Below are 13631 nucleotides of genomic sequence, written 5' to 3'. Positions count from 1 at the left end.
GTTTCATAAGATGTAACACATAATCTTTCTCACAAAAACAGTATTCTCCTATATACATAAGTATAGTCTGTGTGTAACAGAACAGTGAATAGATTTATTATTTTTAAAGCCCAAATTAACTTCATACAAGGGAATAAAAATATAGCAATAATGTTAAGTTATAATTTAGTAGCCTGTATTTGTCTTTTTATATCACTTCCCTTCATAATCTCCACCAAATAAGAGAGTCTGGATTCAGATATCATGATTAACACTAATGCAAAAAAGTAAAGAGCTAAATATATTCCCAGCGAATGCATTTTACATACTTCCCTTCTTCAGATTTATAACTAATTAACATAGAAAATGCTCTCTCTTCCACATTTTCCACTTCACTCTTGAGGATTTCAGTCCATGATGAGCCTCATTAAACTAATATTCTGTGTGGTAAACCCTGCAGAGAGCAGACACAGGTCTGTGTTCCTCACAAACCAAAAGCAAGTTTTAATACCTACTCTTTTGCATAAGAGGTAAATAAAAATAGATCTCTATGTAATTTCTAACCTTGTCTTCTACCAACACAGTTATAATACCAGATAAAATGGCTCAATATCAAGTATAGTATACTTTCATCGGAGAGTATTTCTCAAGACAAAGTTTTTGAAGTGTCAGTTCTTGGTGGTAACTTACCTTCCATATTTGGTGCACTAGAAGTAAAAATGGAGCCAAAAATAAAAGACTCGTGAGGAAGAACAGACACTCCCAAATTTTTGTTTTTCTGTCTTTCATTTTAAGCTTTACTTGCTTCCTGCCATGCTACATCTGTTGCCACTATGTTCTTAATGCAGCAAATACGGTCTCAGAAAGTTGGTGAGAGAAGAGAATAAATTAAACTGTCACCTCATGATACTACTAACTTGCCAGAAAGCAATAGTCACAAGGTCATTTCTGAAGTCGTGCCTTTAAAAAGACAGACAGCAACGATTTCTAACGTCTCCCCTTATAGGTCTAGCTTTAAAATTGTGTGTGAAACTTAAGAATGTTGCTTGGGGACAATAGATTTTATTTTAAAAAATTTTTTAATTAACTAGGATTTTCCAAATTTCTATCTTAATATTTAGTTGCTGAGATATCTTGAGAGGTTGCTGAAGAAATTAACTAGATAAAATTTTACCTCTTCGTGGTCTTTTTTACTTTCTGCTTGCAAAATTGAAGATCTGAAAAAAAAAGAAAGAAGTTTGACCCCTAACTTAAAAAAAATTGATCTGAGAAAATGTTTTATCTTTCAAAGTATATATAAAACCAATCAGTATCAAAACTTTAAAAACCCAAAACACACAACCAATCAATATCTTAGGAAAAGGAGACCACCAGGGGCATCTGTACTCATATTTTAACAACTTTGACTTTGGCTGTCTGTGCCAAAACATAACCAAAAAAGAAACAGGTGCTGTTTTTCAGAAGACAACCTGTAGCAAAAGAACACTGCAAATAAGACGATGCACTTCAACTTTCTGACATATCCTATATATTTCAAATATAAATCAGTAATCCTAATAGAAAACACCAATTATACTTAGTTATTATTTCTCCATAAATATAGTTAAGTAAAATTTTTCAATATATTAGTCACTAACATTGGGATGTTTAGCTTTTCTATAAATGTTACTAAGTTAGAGAAAAAAATAATTACTAATTTTGAATCACACTAGGAATGTGAAATGGGAAATCATGTAAAGCATTATTAGCAATAAAATGAAAAAACAAAAAAGTAAGTACTTGTAGTAACATACTAACAATTTGGTAATTCTGACAAATGAACACAGGGACTCCCAACATCCAGCATGATAAATGACACAGTAACTGACATTCATTACATGTTTAAAGAAGGAATATGAAATTAAACCACCATTTGATAAAAGACAGTGAACCACAGCATCTTAACATAGAGAAAAAATGACTGAAAATTCAGAAGCTGCATCTGAATAGTAAGAAACATCAAAAAACAGTATTTTAATTAAGTAGAAAAAAGCTACAGATAATTTAAACATCATTAGGAAAAATTTTAGATTACGGTTTACATCCTTAGATAGATTATAATGCAGTCATTGTGAAATGTTTTTAATAAGCAGCTGTAGATACACACACACACACACACACACACACACACACACACACACACACACAGTATTTCCTCAAGTATTTTTTAAAAAATGTATTAGAGGGGCGCCTGGGTGGCTCAATCGGTTAAGTGTCTGACTCCTTTGACTTTGGCTCAGGTCACGATCTCATGGTTTATGAGATGGAGCCTCATGTCAGGCTCTGCACTCAGCGCAGAGACTGGGTTTCTCTCTCTCTGCCCCTCCCCCCTCTCAAAATAAATAAACTTAAAAACAAATGTAGTTAGAGTAAAAACTGTAAGGCAACAGACCAAAAAGTTAATTCTTGTTTCTAGTTAGTGAGATTATAGCTTTTTTCAATATTCCTTTTGTTACATTTTTCTGTTTTTCAAAAATTTATTCTAAAAGCTAGTCTATGGGTTCTCAATGCAAAGGTAACAGAAGTTTTAAAAATTGCACATAAACATTAATGGACTAAATCATTAACTTAATCAGAAATACATAACATTTAACAACGACATTAGTGGGGCGCCTGGGTAGCTCAGTTGGTTAAGCATCTAACTTTGGCTCAGGTCATTATCTCATGATTTCTGAGTTTGAGCCCCGCGTAGGGCTCTGTGCTGACAACTCAGAGCCTGGAGCCTGCTTCAGATTCTGTGTCTCCCTCTTTCTCTGCCCTTCCCCCACTCATACTCTGTCTCTCTCTCAAAAATAAATAAACATAAAAAAAAATTTTTTTAATAAAAAATAAGTAAAATGACATTGGTATTTGCACTTACTACACATTAGGCACATTACATTATGTTAGATTTCTATTCTTCATAACAATTTACAAAGTAGGGATTATGACCACCCCACCCTCATTTCACATGTAAAAAAAAAAAAAAAATGGAGCTCAGAAAGGCTATATAACTTGTCTAAGACCACATGGTAAGTAGCAGATTTCAAATTTGAACTTTCTGACCCCAAGGTTAGGGCTCTTTCCACTAACTTGTGCTGCCTTCCCCATACCATGCAGAATTTTCAGTGAACAGTATCTTAACATGAAATCAAGGGTTTTTACCATATGACCTTGTTTTGACAAGGTCATTTAACCTAGTCAGAAAGGAAAATTCAAATCATTTCTACATGATTAAAAGGAAAATGATCTTAATATGTAATAAGCCTAAAATAGCTATAAAATGTCTGAATGGCAAGGAATTATCATGCATTTCAGTAGTTCAAACGATTACAGATTTTATTAATAGTAGGAAAAAATACTAACTTTTTTCCATCAAAGGAAGTGATCTGAAAACAGTACCGCCTGTCTTCACAGTCAACAGCCATTACCGAACAGTTGTCTATGTCCATGGCGAGGCCTCCTGCTACATCCCCACGTGCCTGACTCATTAAGTTTCCACCCTGCGTGAAGTAAAACTGTCTGTCCCAGGTAGATGACACCAAGCCTGTTTTACTAAATGAAGAAAGTACATTCACTCTTCAGTATCAACACACCTGAAATCTCATCATAAGCCAGACACAAGATAAAACATCACAAAGAATCAGCTTGCAAAAAGGCACCAAGGTGCCTAGAAAATACAAATAGCAGTTTTTCAGTCTCTAAAATAAATTCATGTATGCCAACCCACTTTTGCGTGTGTGCGTGTATTTCCAAAACAAGGCTAGAAATGATCAAATTGCAACTGTTATAACAATGTTCCATAAACTACAGTTCAACTTTCAAGAGAAAAAAAATCGAAAGAATTCATTTTGTTACTAAGGTTAACTGTCTTTATCCTACCTTTAGGTAAAAACTGAAATTTGACCTGATGGTATAATTACATATAAAGTATGATAAAAGTGATATTTAATGATATTTCATATAATCCTAGATTTAAACTCAAACTGGTTTTGCTTTTAAAATAACTCTGGGGGACCCTGAGTGGCTCAGTTGGTTGAGCGTCCAACTTCGGCTCAGGTCATGATCTCACGGTTTGTGAGTTCGAGCCCTGCAACGGGCTCTGTGCTGGCAGCTCAGAGCCTGGAGCCTGCTTCAGATTCTGTCTCCTTCCCTCTCTGCCCTTCCCCACTTGTGCTCTGTCTCTCTCTGTCTCTCAAAAATAAATAAATGTAAAAAAAAAAAAATTAAAAAAATAAAAATAATTCTAAATTATTCAATACCTAAATAAAATTTTACTTCTGAAAATTATTCACGTACCCCCGTCAAAAAACTGACAAAAACACTAATACCACTAACTAAAAAGATTCAACCTTTAGTAAAATCAAAATAATTTAGCAGATATCAATTATATATTATGTTCACTTGATATTACCCTAGATGATATACAATATATGAAAATAACTGTAGTTCTCTTACTTCCTAGCATTAAGGTATCCAGCTTTCCGGGTTAAGTTTCGATTAACAGGAAATTTCGTGGGATCTGGGTCAGGTACATATAAGGGGTCACTGGCTACTTCCAAATCCTCTATTGTCTGCTGCATGGTCTCTACATCATTGTCCATTTCCCTGCGAACACTAACACGGAAAACAAACCACAACAAAGAACTGTTTACCAATCATGTTTACCTAAACATTTGTTTTGTATATATTTTCTTAAAGAGAGTAGTAGTGGTGTGGGTAGTTAAAATAAAACGAACACATTATGAAACAGCTTTATGTTTTAAGTGAAACTTAGATATTACGGCAACAATACTAAATTAAAAAACTACCACACTAAATACCTAACTTTGGAGGAATTTTCAAACTGCTCTGTCCTGTGCCTTTAAAACAATCATTTTCGTCTCCCTGCAGATCTCAGACTGACCACATCACTGCTCAGACTTTTGAACCTGACTAGAATGATTTTCTTTCGTTAAGCTTTCATGGCTTGAAAAGCAAGATGTACATAGCAATTCCCACCCATCCCCCACAATTCAGATAACTGTGAAGGTAATTAACTTGTGGTTAATTACTATTATGTGTTTGTTATTTTTAGACATAAAACCTAGTTTAGAATCAATAAAATACCATAAGCCTTGACACAGTTATAAAATTCAGAGTTCAAATTCTGTGGAAAAGATGGTGAAAACACCAAGAAACATGTGAGACACACTCCCATGGCAGGGAAAATAGCCCTCAGGAAACTAAATGCTAAATATTTGTAGATTATGGCATTTAGCTGTTAAGTTATTCTTGTAACTTCATTTTCAATTTTAAGGAAGAAAATACTTACTTCTGTACACTTGTTCCAATATTAGTCAGGAATTCTTCCAGCTGTTCACTGAGATTTTCAGAACCCATCTTAAAGAAACTTATCTAAGGCAAGAGGGTGTGCATGTGGGGAAATGAGCAACAGAAACACACACAATACAAAACATACTTAAAATGAATCATACAGTCACCCAGATACAAGGTAAGGTAATGAACAAGGGAGTATTCCCATTTGTGTACTAGTTTACAATGACTTCTACTGGGCTTAGAGCAACTATAAAAACCAGACTTCAATTTCACCATACATTTTTTTTATATATTAATATATGCATATGGTAAACAAAAACTGGAAAACTTTAAGTCATAAGGATAAACCTATGTTTACTACAAAGATAAGTTTTATGCTGAGGAATAATAAGTGCTCATATTTGAAGAAATATCTGAATTTCCTTAAACTCTTAATTTTTAGGGACATGCCATCTCATATTGACCAAATTTAATTTTCTAGCCTCCTCCCTGATGCACACCTCCTGGGACCACTTTGGGGTTTCAATCTATTATTTTTAACTCAGGAGGTATGCAGGGAACATGAGACAAACTCAAACTTGCCCATTCTCTTTCAAATCTACTCTGAAGCAAGGGTGAAAGGAAGTTCCAGCAGAAGTAACTGCAGAAGTCATTTAGCTTTCTGTCCCTTGTCGCCAACCTGTGATGGACAAGGACTAAATACAAGGTAAGTAATTTCATTTACCTGAAAAAATGTGAAATTTTCATTTGCAAGGAAAACCATTCTAGCTTCTTTAAAATAGTATTCTGATGACATTTTATATTACTTTTGAAAATACATACCCAAACAGAATATCGTGACCTTAGTCTGTAATACCCTAATGCTTAACATGAATATCAAACTCAACATCAAGTTTTTAGAACAGTTATAATCCAAAAGACAGTACAGCCAGTATTCACCTGAGCTTGCATGTACCCGAGTAGAGGTTCTAACAATGCTATTTTCTTTTTGTACTGAAGAGTATTTAATGCACAAAAGTAATGCATCATGGTCTGGTGTTGTTTTTTTCTGGAGGTGTAGACATCTTCTGTGACTTCATACTTTACCTTCAAATAAAAACATTAAAAATACTATTATATATCTAATTGTGTACTTATGTTTAATTACCTTTAGTAGTGGCTATAGGAAAGAGCCTACCCAAGGAAACAGGTGTATTACCAGCAATTGTGCATCTTTATTTTCTAAGATACGAGAAATCCTATAAAATATTGGCTAATTTTCCTGTCTTACTACCAACTACTCCATCTTCAAATGCACATGTAAAGCAAATTCTGCACATAACTAAGTATGATACAATAACTGAACTAAGTGTGGTAGAAAGTCTACCACACATAGGAAAGGCAGACAGTGGTTTGGTATTAGCTTAGCCATCAGTCTTTGATCTTGGTCAGTTCACAGCATACCCCTCTTCTGGTTCTCCCCCTGCTGCTCTTCCTCTCTTGTACTTGTTTTTCTTTACCCACACTTAAAATATGTGTGCTCCTTTAAGTTCTTGCATTCAGACAACAAGCATTTACTGAGCACCTATTATGTACTGTGCATTAGGCTCTTCTCTCTTCTTGCTTTCCTTAGAATGCCTAATCAAGTACCCAATACCAAGTATTGGGATTGTATATCCCAATACACCAATGACTCTCAAATTTGTATCTCTTGCCCTTCATTCTCCTAAGTGTCAGAAGAAGCACATCTCCAACTAGGCTCTTTATGTGTGTGTGTGTCCACATGTGTGTGTAAATGTGCTGGAAACGTACAAAACTAAATATAGTATCTTCCCCACAAACCTGTTCCTCCGTTTCTTAGCTCTCTTAATTATCCCAAGATCCACCCCATCATCCAAGAATTATAGGACTCTGAGGCACCTGGGTGGCTCAGTTGGTTAAGTAACCGACTTCGGCTCAGGTCATGATCTCGCAGTTTGTGAGTTCGAGCCCCGCGTCGGGCTCTGTGCTGACAGCTCAGAGGCTGGAGCCTACTTCAGATTCTGTGTCTCCCCCTCTCTCTACCCCTCCCCTGCTCATGCTCTGTGTCTCTCTGTCTCTCAATAATAAATAAATGTTTTTTAAAAATTTAAAACAAAAAAAAAAGAATTATAGGACTCATTTTCAATTCCTCCTCCTATCATAAGTCTTGTCAGTTCCACTCACAAAATATTTTCTAGAAGTATTTCTTCCTCTCCACTTTCCATAACAACCTTAGCTGAGGCTCTGCAAACTATTTTGGTACTTTTTCAATGAGTTCCCACTAGTCCTGTCCCCTTCACATTTCCAGTAGTATTTTTATTCTGTAACACAACTGCATGGTGTTACCCACTTAAAATCCTTTAAGTAGGATTCCTTTATTTTTTTTTTTTTATTTTTTTTTTCAACGTTTATTTATTTTTGGGACAGAGAGAGAGACAGAGCATGAACGGGGGAGGGGCAGAGAGAGGGAGACACAGAATCGGAAACAGGCTCCAGGCTCTGAGCCATCAGCCCAGAGCCTGACGCGGGGCTCGAACTCACGGACCGTGAGATCGTGACCTGGCTGAAGTCGGACGCTTAACCGACTGCGCCACCCAGGCGCCCCAAGTAGGATTCCTTTAAGGAGGCTGCCCACTTTCTCTAACTCAAATTTCAAAGTCACTGAAATAGCCCCAAACTCCTTCTTTCTTGTCCTCTCTGCCACACCTCCCCAAATACATCCTATGCTCCAGACACATACCATTATCATAATAATTACTGCTAGAATTTAATGAAAACTTGCTACAAGCCAGGTACCCTGCATGCATTATCCCATTTCATCGTCAAAACTACTGAGTGTTTTTGACAAGAGAAATAAAGGCTTGAAAATGACGTCAAACAAGCAGCAAAGCTGAGATTTGTTCTCATGCAGTCTGACTTAGAGCCAGTGAGTACTCCTAACCTTTACATTCTCTAGACTCTACCATGTGCATCTGCAAAGGCTGTTTTTCTTCCAGGAACGCCCTCTGTCCCCCGTCCCAAACCAGTGGCTTTCACTCATCTTCAATCCAAATAGCACCTCCTAAAAGGAAAGCCTTTCACCAAATCACCAAAGTTAACTGAGGCTCTCTGTATGCTCTTGTAGCATTTTAAGACTTCTATTTGCTAAGTACTTAACTCAATGTTAATTCATGGGTTCTCTTTATCCTCGTACTCTGGCACCCACTCCAATCCAGCTGTACGCCTTCACATAGGAATATGCCTTCCTTAAGTGCATATTGTCCACTCCTGAGGATGGGGGTGGAGCCTATTCACACTCTTGCCTCATGGTACCCAACTTATAGCAGATGGTCAAAAATTTTTCAAATAAAACAAAATTGGTAAAAGAATGTTTTTAAAACTACCTGGAATAACAACACACCTGGAACAGCCAGAAGCAACATAAAAAATACACCAAAATTCTAACCTAGACCTTTAAACTATTTCGTAATGTAGAATTCAAAATGTATATATTTTATCAATACTTGCACCGTCAAATAATCAGTGAACTAAAATTAGAAACTGAAAGTTCTTTGTACTGAACTTTATGAGACACATTCCCTTTACTGCGTCACAGTAGCTGTTGCACACTAAACTGTACCCAGTCGTGGATTCCCACAAGCGATCACTGTGTCTCTACCAGCAGCCACAGCCAAGGCTGCAGAAACCAACTCTGAGGACCAGAGATCACCTCACTCAAAAACATCTAGTGGAGCCCTACTCAGCAAGCCCTGGATCAGGCACTGAGAGAGAAATGATCTTAAGGAGCATCCAGATGAACTTGTTAGTAATTTCTTTGTTTTCTACTCACATGCATATCTCCTGAAATAGAGTGAAATATTTCTGGATTTCACTTGTGGAACAAGTATCAAAAACTGTATATATTCCGTGTAAATGAGAAGGTCCTCATAACAGAAGTTCATTCAATTATGTATGCAACAATTCAACTGTTTAACCACTGTATCTCAGAAGACACTTCTGAATACATACATAGTCAAATAAAAATAGGACACATGCAATGTTATCAAAACACAAAGCAAAAGGAGCAATGTTATATACTGTGCATCAATTGCATTTTTGGAATAGTTCTGTTTACTTAGAAAATTTTGTCAGCAGAAAAATAGTTTGTTCAAAGAGATAATTATTGTCCAATAATTATCAGAAAGGCTTTGAAACAAATAGAAGGAAAGAATCAAGGGCAATACAGAAAAACATACAAAGTAACTGCTAGCTACTATGTTTAAACAGGAAAAACCAGACCATCTAATGAAACAATTGCTAATTGTGATACTAAAGGAGTAAGTATGTATCACACCTTATCATTTTCTCTTTTTTTTGACAATCGGCTATATCTGTTAATTGCAGCATCATGATCTGGAAAAGAAATAACTATTAACAACAATAGTACCTTACAAAAGTTAAAACTTACCTGACAAAACTTATAAACTTACAAAACTTATAAACCAAAAAAACTTTAAATGGTTTTCACATGTGCATCTTTCAACAAAGGTACTAAAGCAAGAATTCTCTACCATATGAGCAATCCACTTAAATGTTCCCATTATGTTTCTACTTATTTAATTGGCAAACTATTTAATTCCAAGTAGACTGTACTCCACTAAGTTTTTAAAAGTATTTTTCAGTATAAAAATGGCAAATGCTCACTAAAGACAACTTTGGAATATACAGGAAAACAAGGAAGGGTAAATATTACGCCAATTCCTCGGGTATTATTAAGACAACAAACTGAAAAATCTGATTTAGTTTCCTTTTAAATTTTTCTTGTAGCACAAATAGTGCAACTTAAATAAGAGCACTGATTTACATAATATTCACTGAAACTTTTAATTAGGTTCATTTTTTTCTACTACATAGAACACAGATTTGTGTTGATAAAGAAATAGATCACTGCGAGAACCAACTGTAAAGTATTCAAAACTTACCATTACTAGCAATCTGAAACACTTCCTTTAATGTCAATATTTCTGGAAAAGTTCAAGAATAGTTTCAATTTAGCATATTTATGAAATTTCTTAAATTTTGTTTAGAAAACATAACTGCCATTTAAGCTACAATTAAAATTCCAAATAACATTTCATAATTTAACAAAGTGAAAAAGTTATTCTGTGTTTCAAGTAGCCTATGGAACATTCACTATTATTAACAACAGTTACACCAACAGAAAATCGACTTGCCACAAATTAGTAATATGACACAAAAACAAATTTTAAAATCACTGCAAATTCTAAGATATGCAGATTAGTCTTAGTACCAGCATGCAACATATTCTTTTATTTATTTATTTATGTTTAAAGAGAGAGAGAGCAGGAGAAAAAGCACACAAGCAAAGGAGAGGGGCAGGGGGAGAGAATATTTTAAGCAGACTCCACACTCAGCGTGAAGCCCAACGCAGGCCTCCATCCCATGACCCTGGGATCATGACCTGAGCCAAAATCAAGAGCTGGTCACTCAACCAACTGAGCCACCCAAGCACCCCCTTCATTCATTTACTGGTACTGACTCTAATAAGTAAAAATGCTGAATGAGGAACAAAGAATAATTAATAAGGTTATGACATTCAGACTAAGAAAAGAACTTGTTTATATTGACCTTGGAAATAACCATTCTTAAGGATCACCACCATAAATATTAACTCCATCTCTAAAATACATCTGTCTTTATTTCATGCATAATTTAAATAGTTTGCCATCCACTGATACATTAGTTCAGTTTTAATTCTACCTATATTTTCAATAAATAAGTCTATACGACTGTCTGAGACTGTGAATTATGAGAAAACAGCCAATTCTGTAAAACTCACATGTTATCACCTACTAATCCTAAGTGGGGAGAAACAAAACCACCATAAACTACTAAGTCATGGGTTGCTAGATGTGCCAGTACCCCTACCTCCCACTACTGCAGCCCATAAACACACCTCCTGCGCCACTGTCACCTCCTTGAGCTCTCAACTTCCTAATCCATTTTCCTCAACATCAAATACACTCTATTCCATCCTTAAAAACTAAAGGAATTGGGTCTACTTCTTAAAGGCCTCCACTGGCTTCTCCTTGCTTATAAACTCAAGTCCAACATCTTTAGCATGATCTATTTCTAGATCTGTCTCCCGTCATACCCCAACATATCCAACATTGCTGCCATACTGAGTTCTCGTCATCCACGAAACAAGCCATGTATTTCTCCAACCCATACCTTTATGCTTTCTAGTCCCCCTAATAGAACAGTGACTCTCTTCTCCTGGCAAATGCCTCTTCACTGTTCAATGCTGGGGTCCCATTCTTGGTGATGCCTTCCTGACACCCTCCTCTGAGGCCCCACAGTACCTTGCTCATTCCCTAATTATAAGAGACAGAGTATCATAATTATCTGCTTCACCCATCTCCTTCTCTAGGCTTTCTCAAGGAAAGTGACACTATCCATATCAGTACTTTCCAGTAACTAGTTTAACATCTAGCAGGATCTCCCACAAATAACCAGTGACAAAGTGGTATAAACTGTAGTCAGAAATGGTTAAGGTATAGAGTAATATGCATTTTGCAAGTATTAATCTTCTGACAGCTAATGAAAGTAAACATAAACTTGACTTCAGTACCTTTCAAATCTCTTTCTTTAAACTGGGTAATGGGGAACATCATGGCATCAGCAAGCTGCGTTGAAAGTACTGCATGACAAGAGCTAAGCTAGTAAAAGAAAGACAAAAAGGCCAAATAAATAACTATACAGAGACATTTAGCCAGTGTTATGTAAATTAAATAAAATCTAGTAAACAGATGCTGATCCATTTTATATAAGAGAACACTCAAAATTATATGATATACTGCAAAATATTATACAGTAAAAAAATCCATTTAAAACTCTTAGGAAAAAATACAGGATAACCTTGGATTTGGCAGTGGTTTCTTAGATATGACACCAAAAGCAAAAGCCACAAAAGAATATATAAGTTGGACTTCATTGAAATTAAAAATTTTTATGCAAAGGATACTATCAAGAAGATAAAATCACAACCCACAGAAAGGGAGAAAATATTTGCCAATCGTATACCTGATAAAGAACTTGCGTCTAGAATAAGTAAGTCTTAAACTCAGTAACAAAAGATAAACCACCCAATTATAAAAAGGGCAAAGGTCTGAATATCGTAGTGCCACCGCCTTACCCAGGGTTGCCTTCTATTTCAGGTACCCAAGGTCAACTGCAGTCTTGAAGCAGATGATCTTCCTCCTCCTGACAGTGTCAGAAGGCCACAGTAGCCTAACACTAGATCACAATGCCTACACTATCCACCTCACTTCACCTCATCATGTAGGCATTTTATCATTTCACATTATAACAAAAAGGGTGCGTACAGCACAGTATTTTGAGAGAGAGAGACACCACATTCACACAAATTTTATTATGTCATAATTCTATTTTATTGTTAATTATTCTCTCATTCTGTGAATCTTACGGCACCTAATTTGTAAATAAATCTTTATCACATTTATGTATATACAGTAAAACACACAGGATTCAATACTATCCAGGGTTTCGGGCATCCGCTGGGGGGCGGGTCTTGGAATGTATCCCCTGTGGATTGGGGGCAGGGGCTACCAGAGACATTTCTTCAAAGATATACAAATGACCAATAAGCATAGAAAAAAGTGCTCAATGTCATTAGCCATCAGAAAAATGCACATAAAAACTACAACGATATAGCACTTCATACCCACTTAGATGGTTATAATAAAAATATAAATGAAAAGCGCTGGTGAGGATGTGTAGAAACTGGAACCCTCCACTACTGGTGGGAATGTAAAAGTGCACAGAAGCTGTGGAAAAAAGTCTGGCAGTTCCTCAAAAAGCTAAACATAAAATTACCATATAATCCAGCAACCCCACTCCTGATTATATACCCAAAAGAACTGAAAAAGTGGTGTTCAAAAAACAAAAACCCAAAAAAACAAAAATAAAACTTGTATACAAACGCTCACTGCAGCACTACTTCCAGTAGCCAAAAGGTAGAAAACAACTCAAATGTCCATCAACCATGAAGGAATAAATAAAATGTGGTATATTCATACAATGGAATTTTATTCACCTAAAAAAGGAATGAAACTCTGATACATGCCGCAACACAGATAAACCTTAAAAACATGATGCCAAGTGAAAGCAGACACAAAACCCCACAAATTATGTAGGAAATATCCAAAACAGGCAAATCCATTCAGATAGAAAGTAGATTTGTGGTTGCCAGGAGCTGAAGGGAGAGGGAGTAGGGAATGACTGCTTAATGGGCA

At 35.9% G+C, this 13631-nt stretch overlaps 1 protein-coding gene across 1 annotated transcript in view; it reads right to left on the bottom strand.

Moving 5' to 3' along the window:
- The window catches only part of APPL1 (adaptor protein, phosphotyrosine interacting with PH domain and leucine zipper 1), a 37644-nt gene that overhangs the window by 13205 nt on the left and 10808 nt on the right, over positions 1-13631 (bottom strand). Inside the window, exons 5-12 of the mRNA XM_047096717.1 lie at positions 11948-12035; positions 10278-10319; positions 9650-9708; positions 6256-6402; positions 5312-5394; positions 4456-4614; positions 3364-3552; positions 1154-1196 (exon numbers count right to left, since the gene is read on the bottom strand). Coding sequence (XP_046952673.1) covers positions 1154-1196; positions 3364-3552; positions 4456-4614; positions 5312-5394; positions 6256-6402; positions 9650-9708; positions 10278-10319; positions 11948-12035 — 810 coding nt within the window. The remainder of the gene's footprint in view (positions 1-1153; positions 1197-3363; positions 3553-4455; positions 4615-5311; positions 5395-6255; positions 6403-9649; positions 9709-10277; positions 10320-11947; positions 12036-13631) is intronic.

This window comes from Lynx rufus, unplaced genomic scaffold (assembly GCF_022079265.1).
Source record: "Lynx rufus isolate CCGP_SWC_20201006 ecotype Redwood Valley unplaced genomic scaffold, mLynRuf1.p SCAF_4, whole genome shotgun sequence".
Taxonomy (NCBI): Eukaryota; Metazoa; Chordata; class Mammalia; order Carnivora; family Felidae; genus Lynx; species Lynx rufus.
Note: the sequence above shows the minus strand (reverse complement) of the source record. Positions and strands in the feature narration are given on the sequence as shown.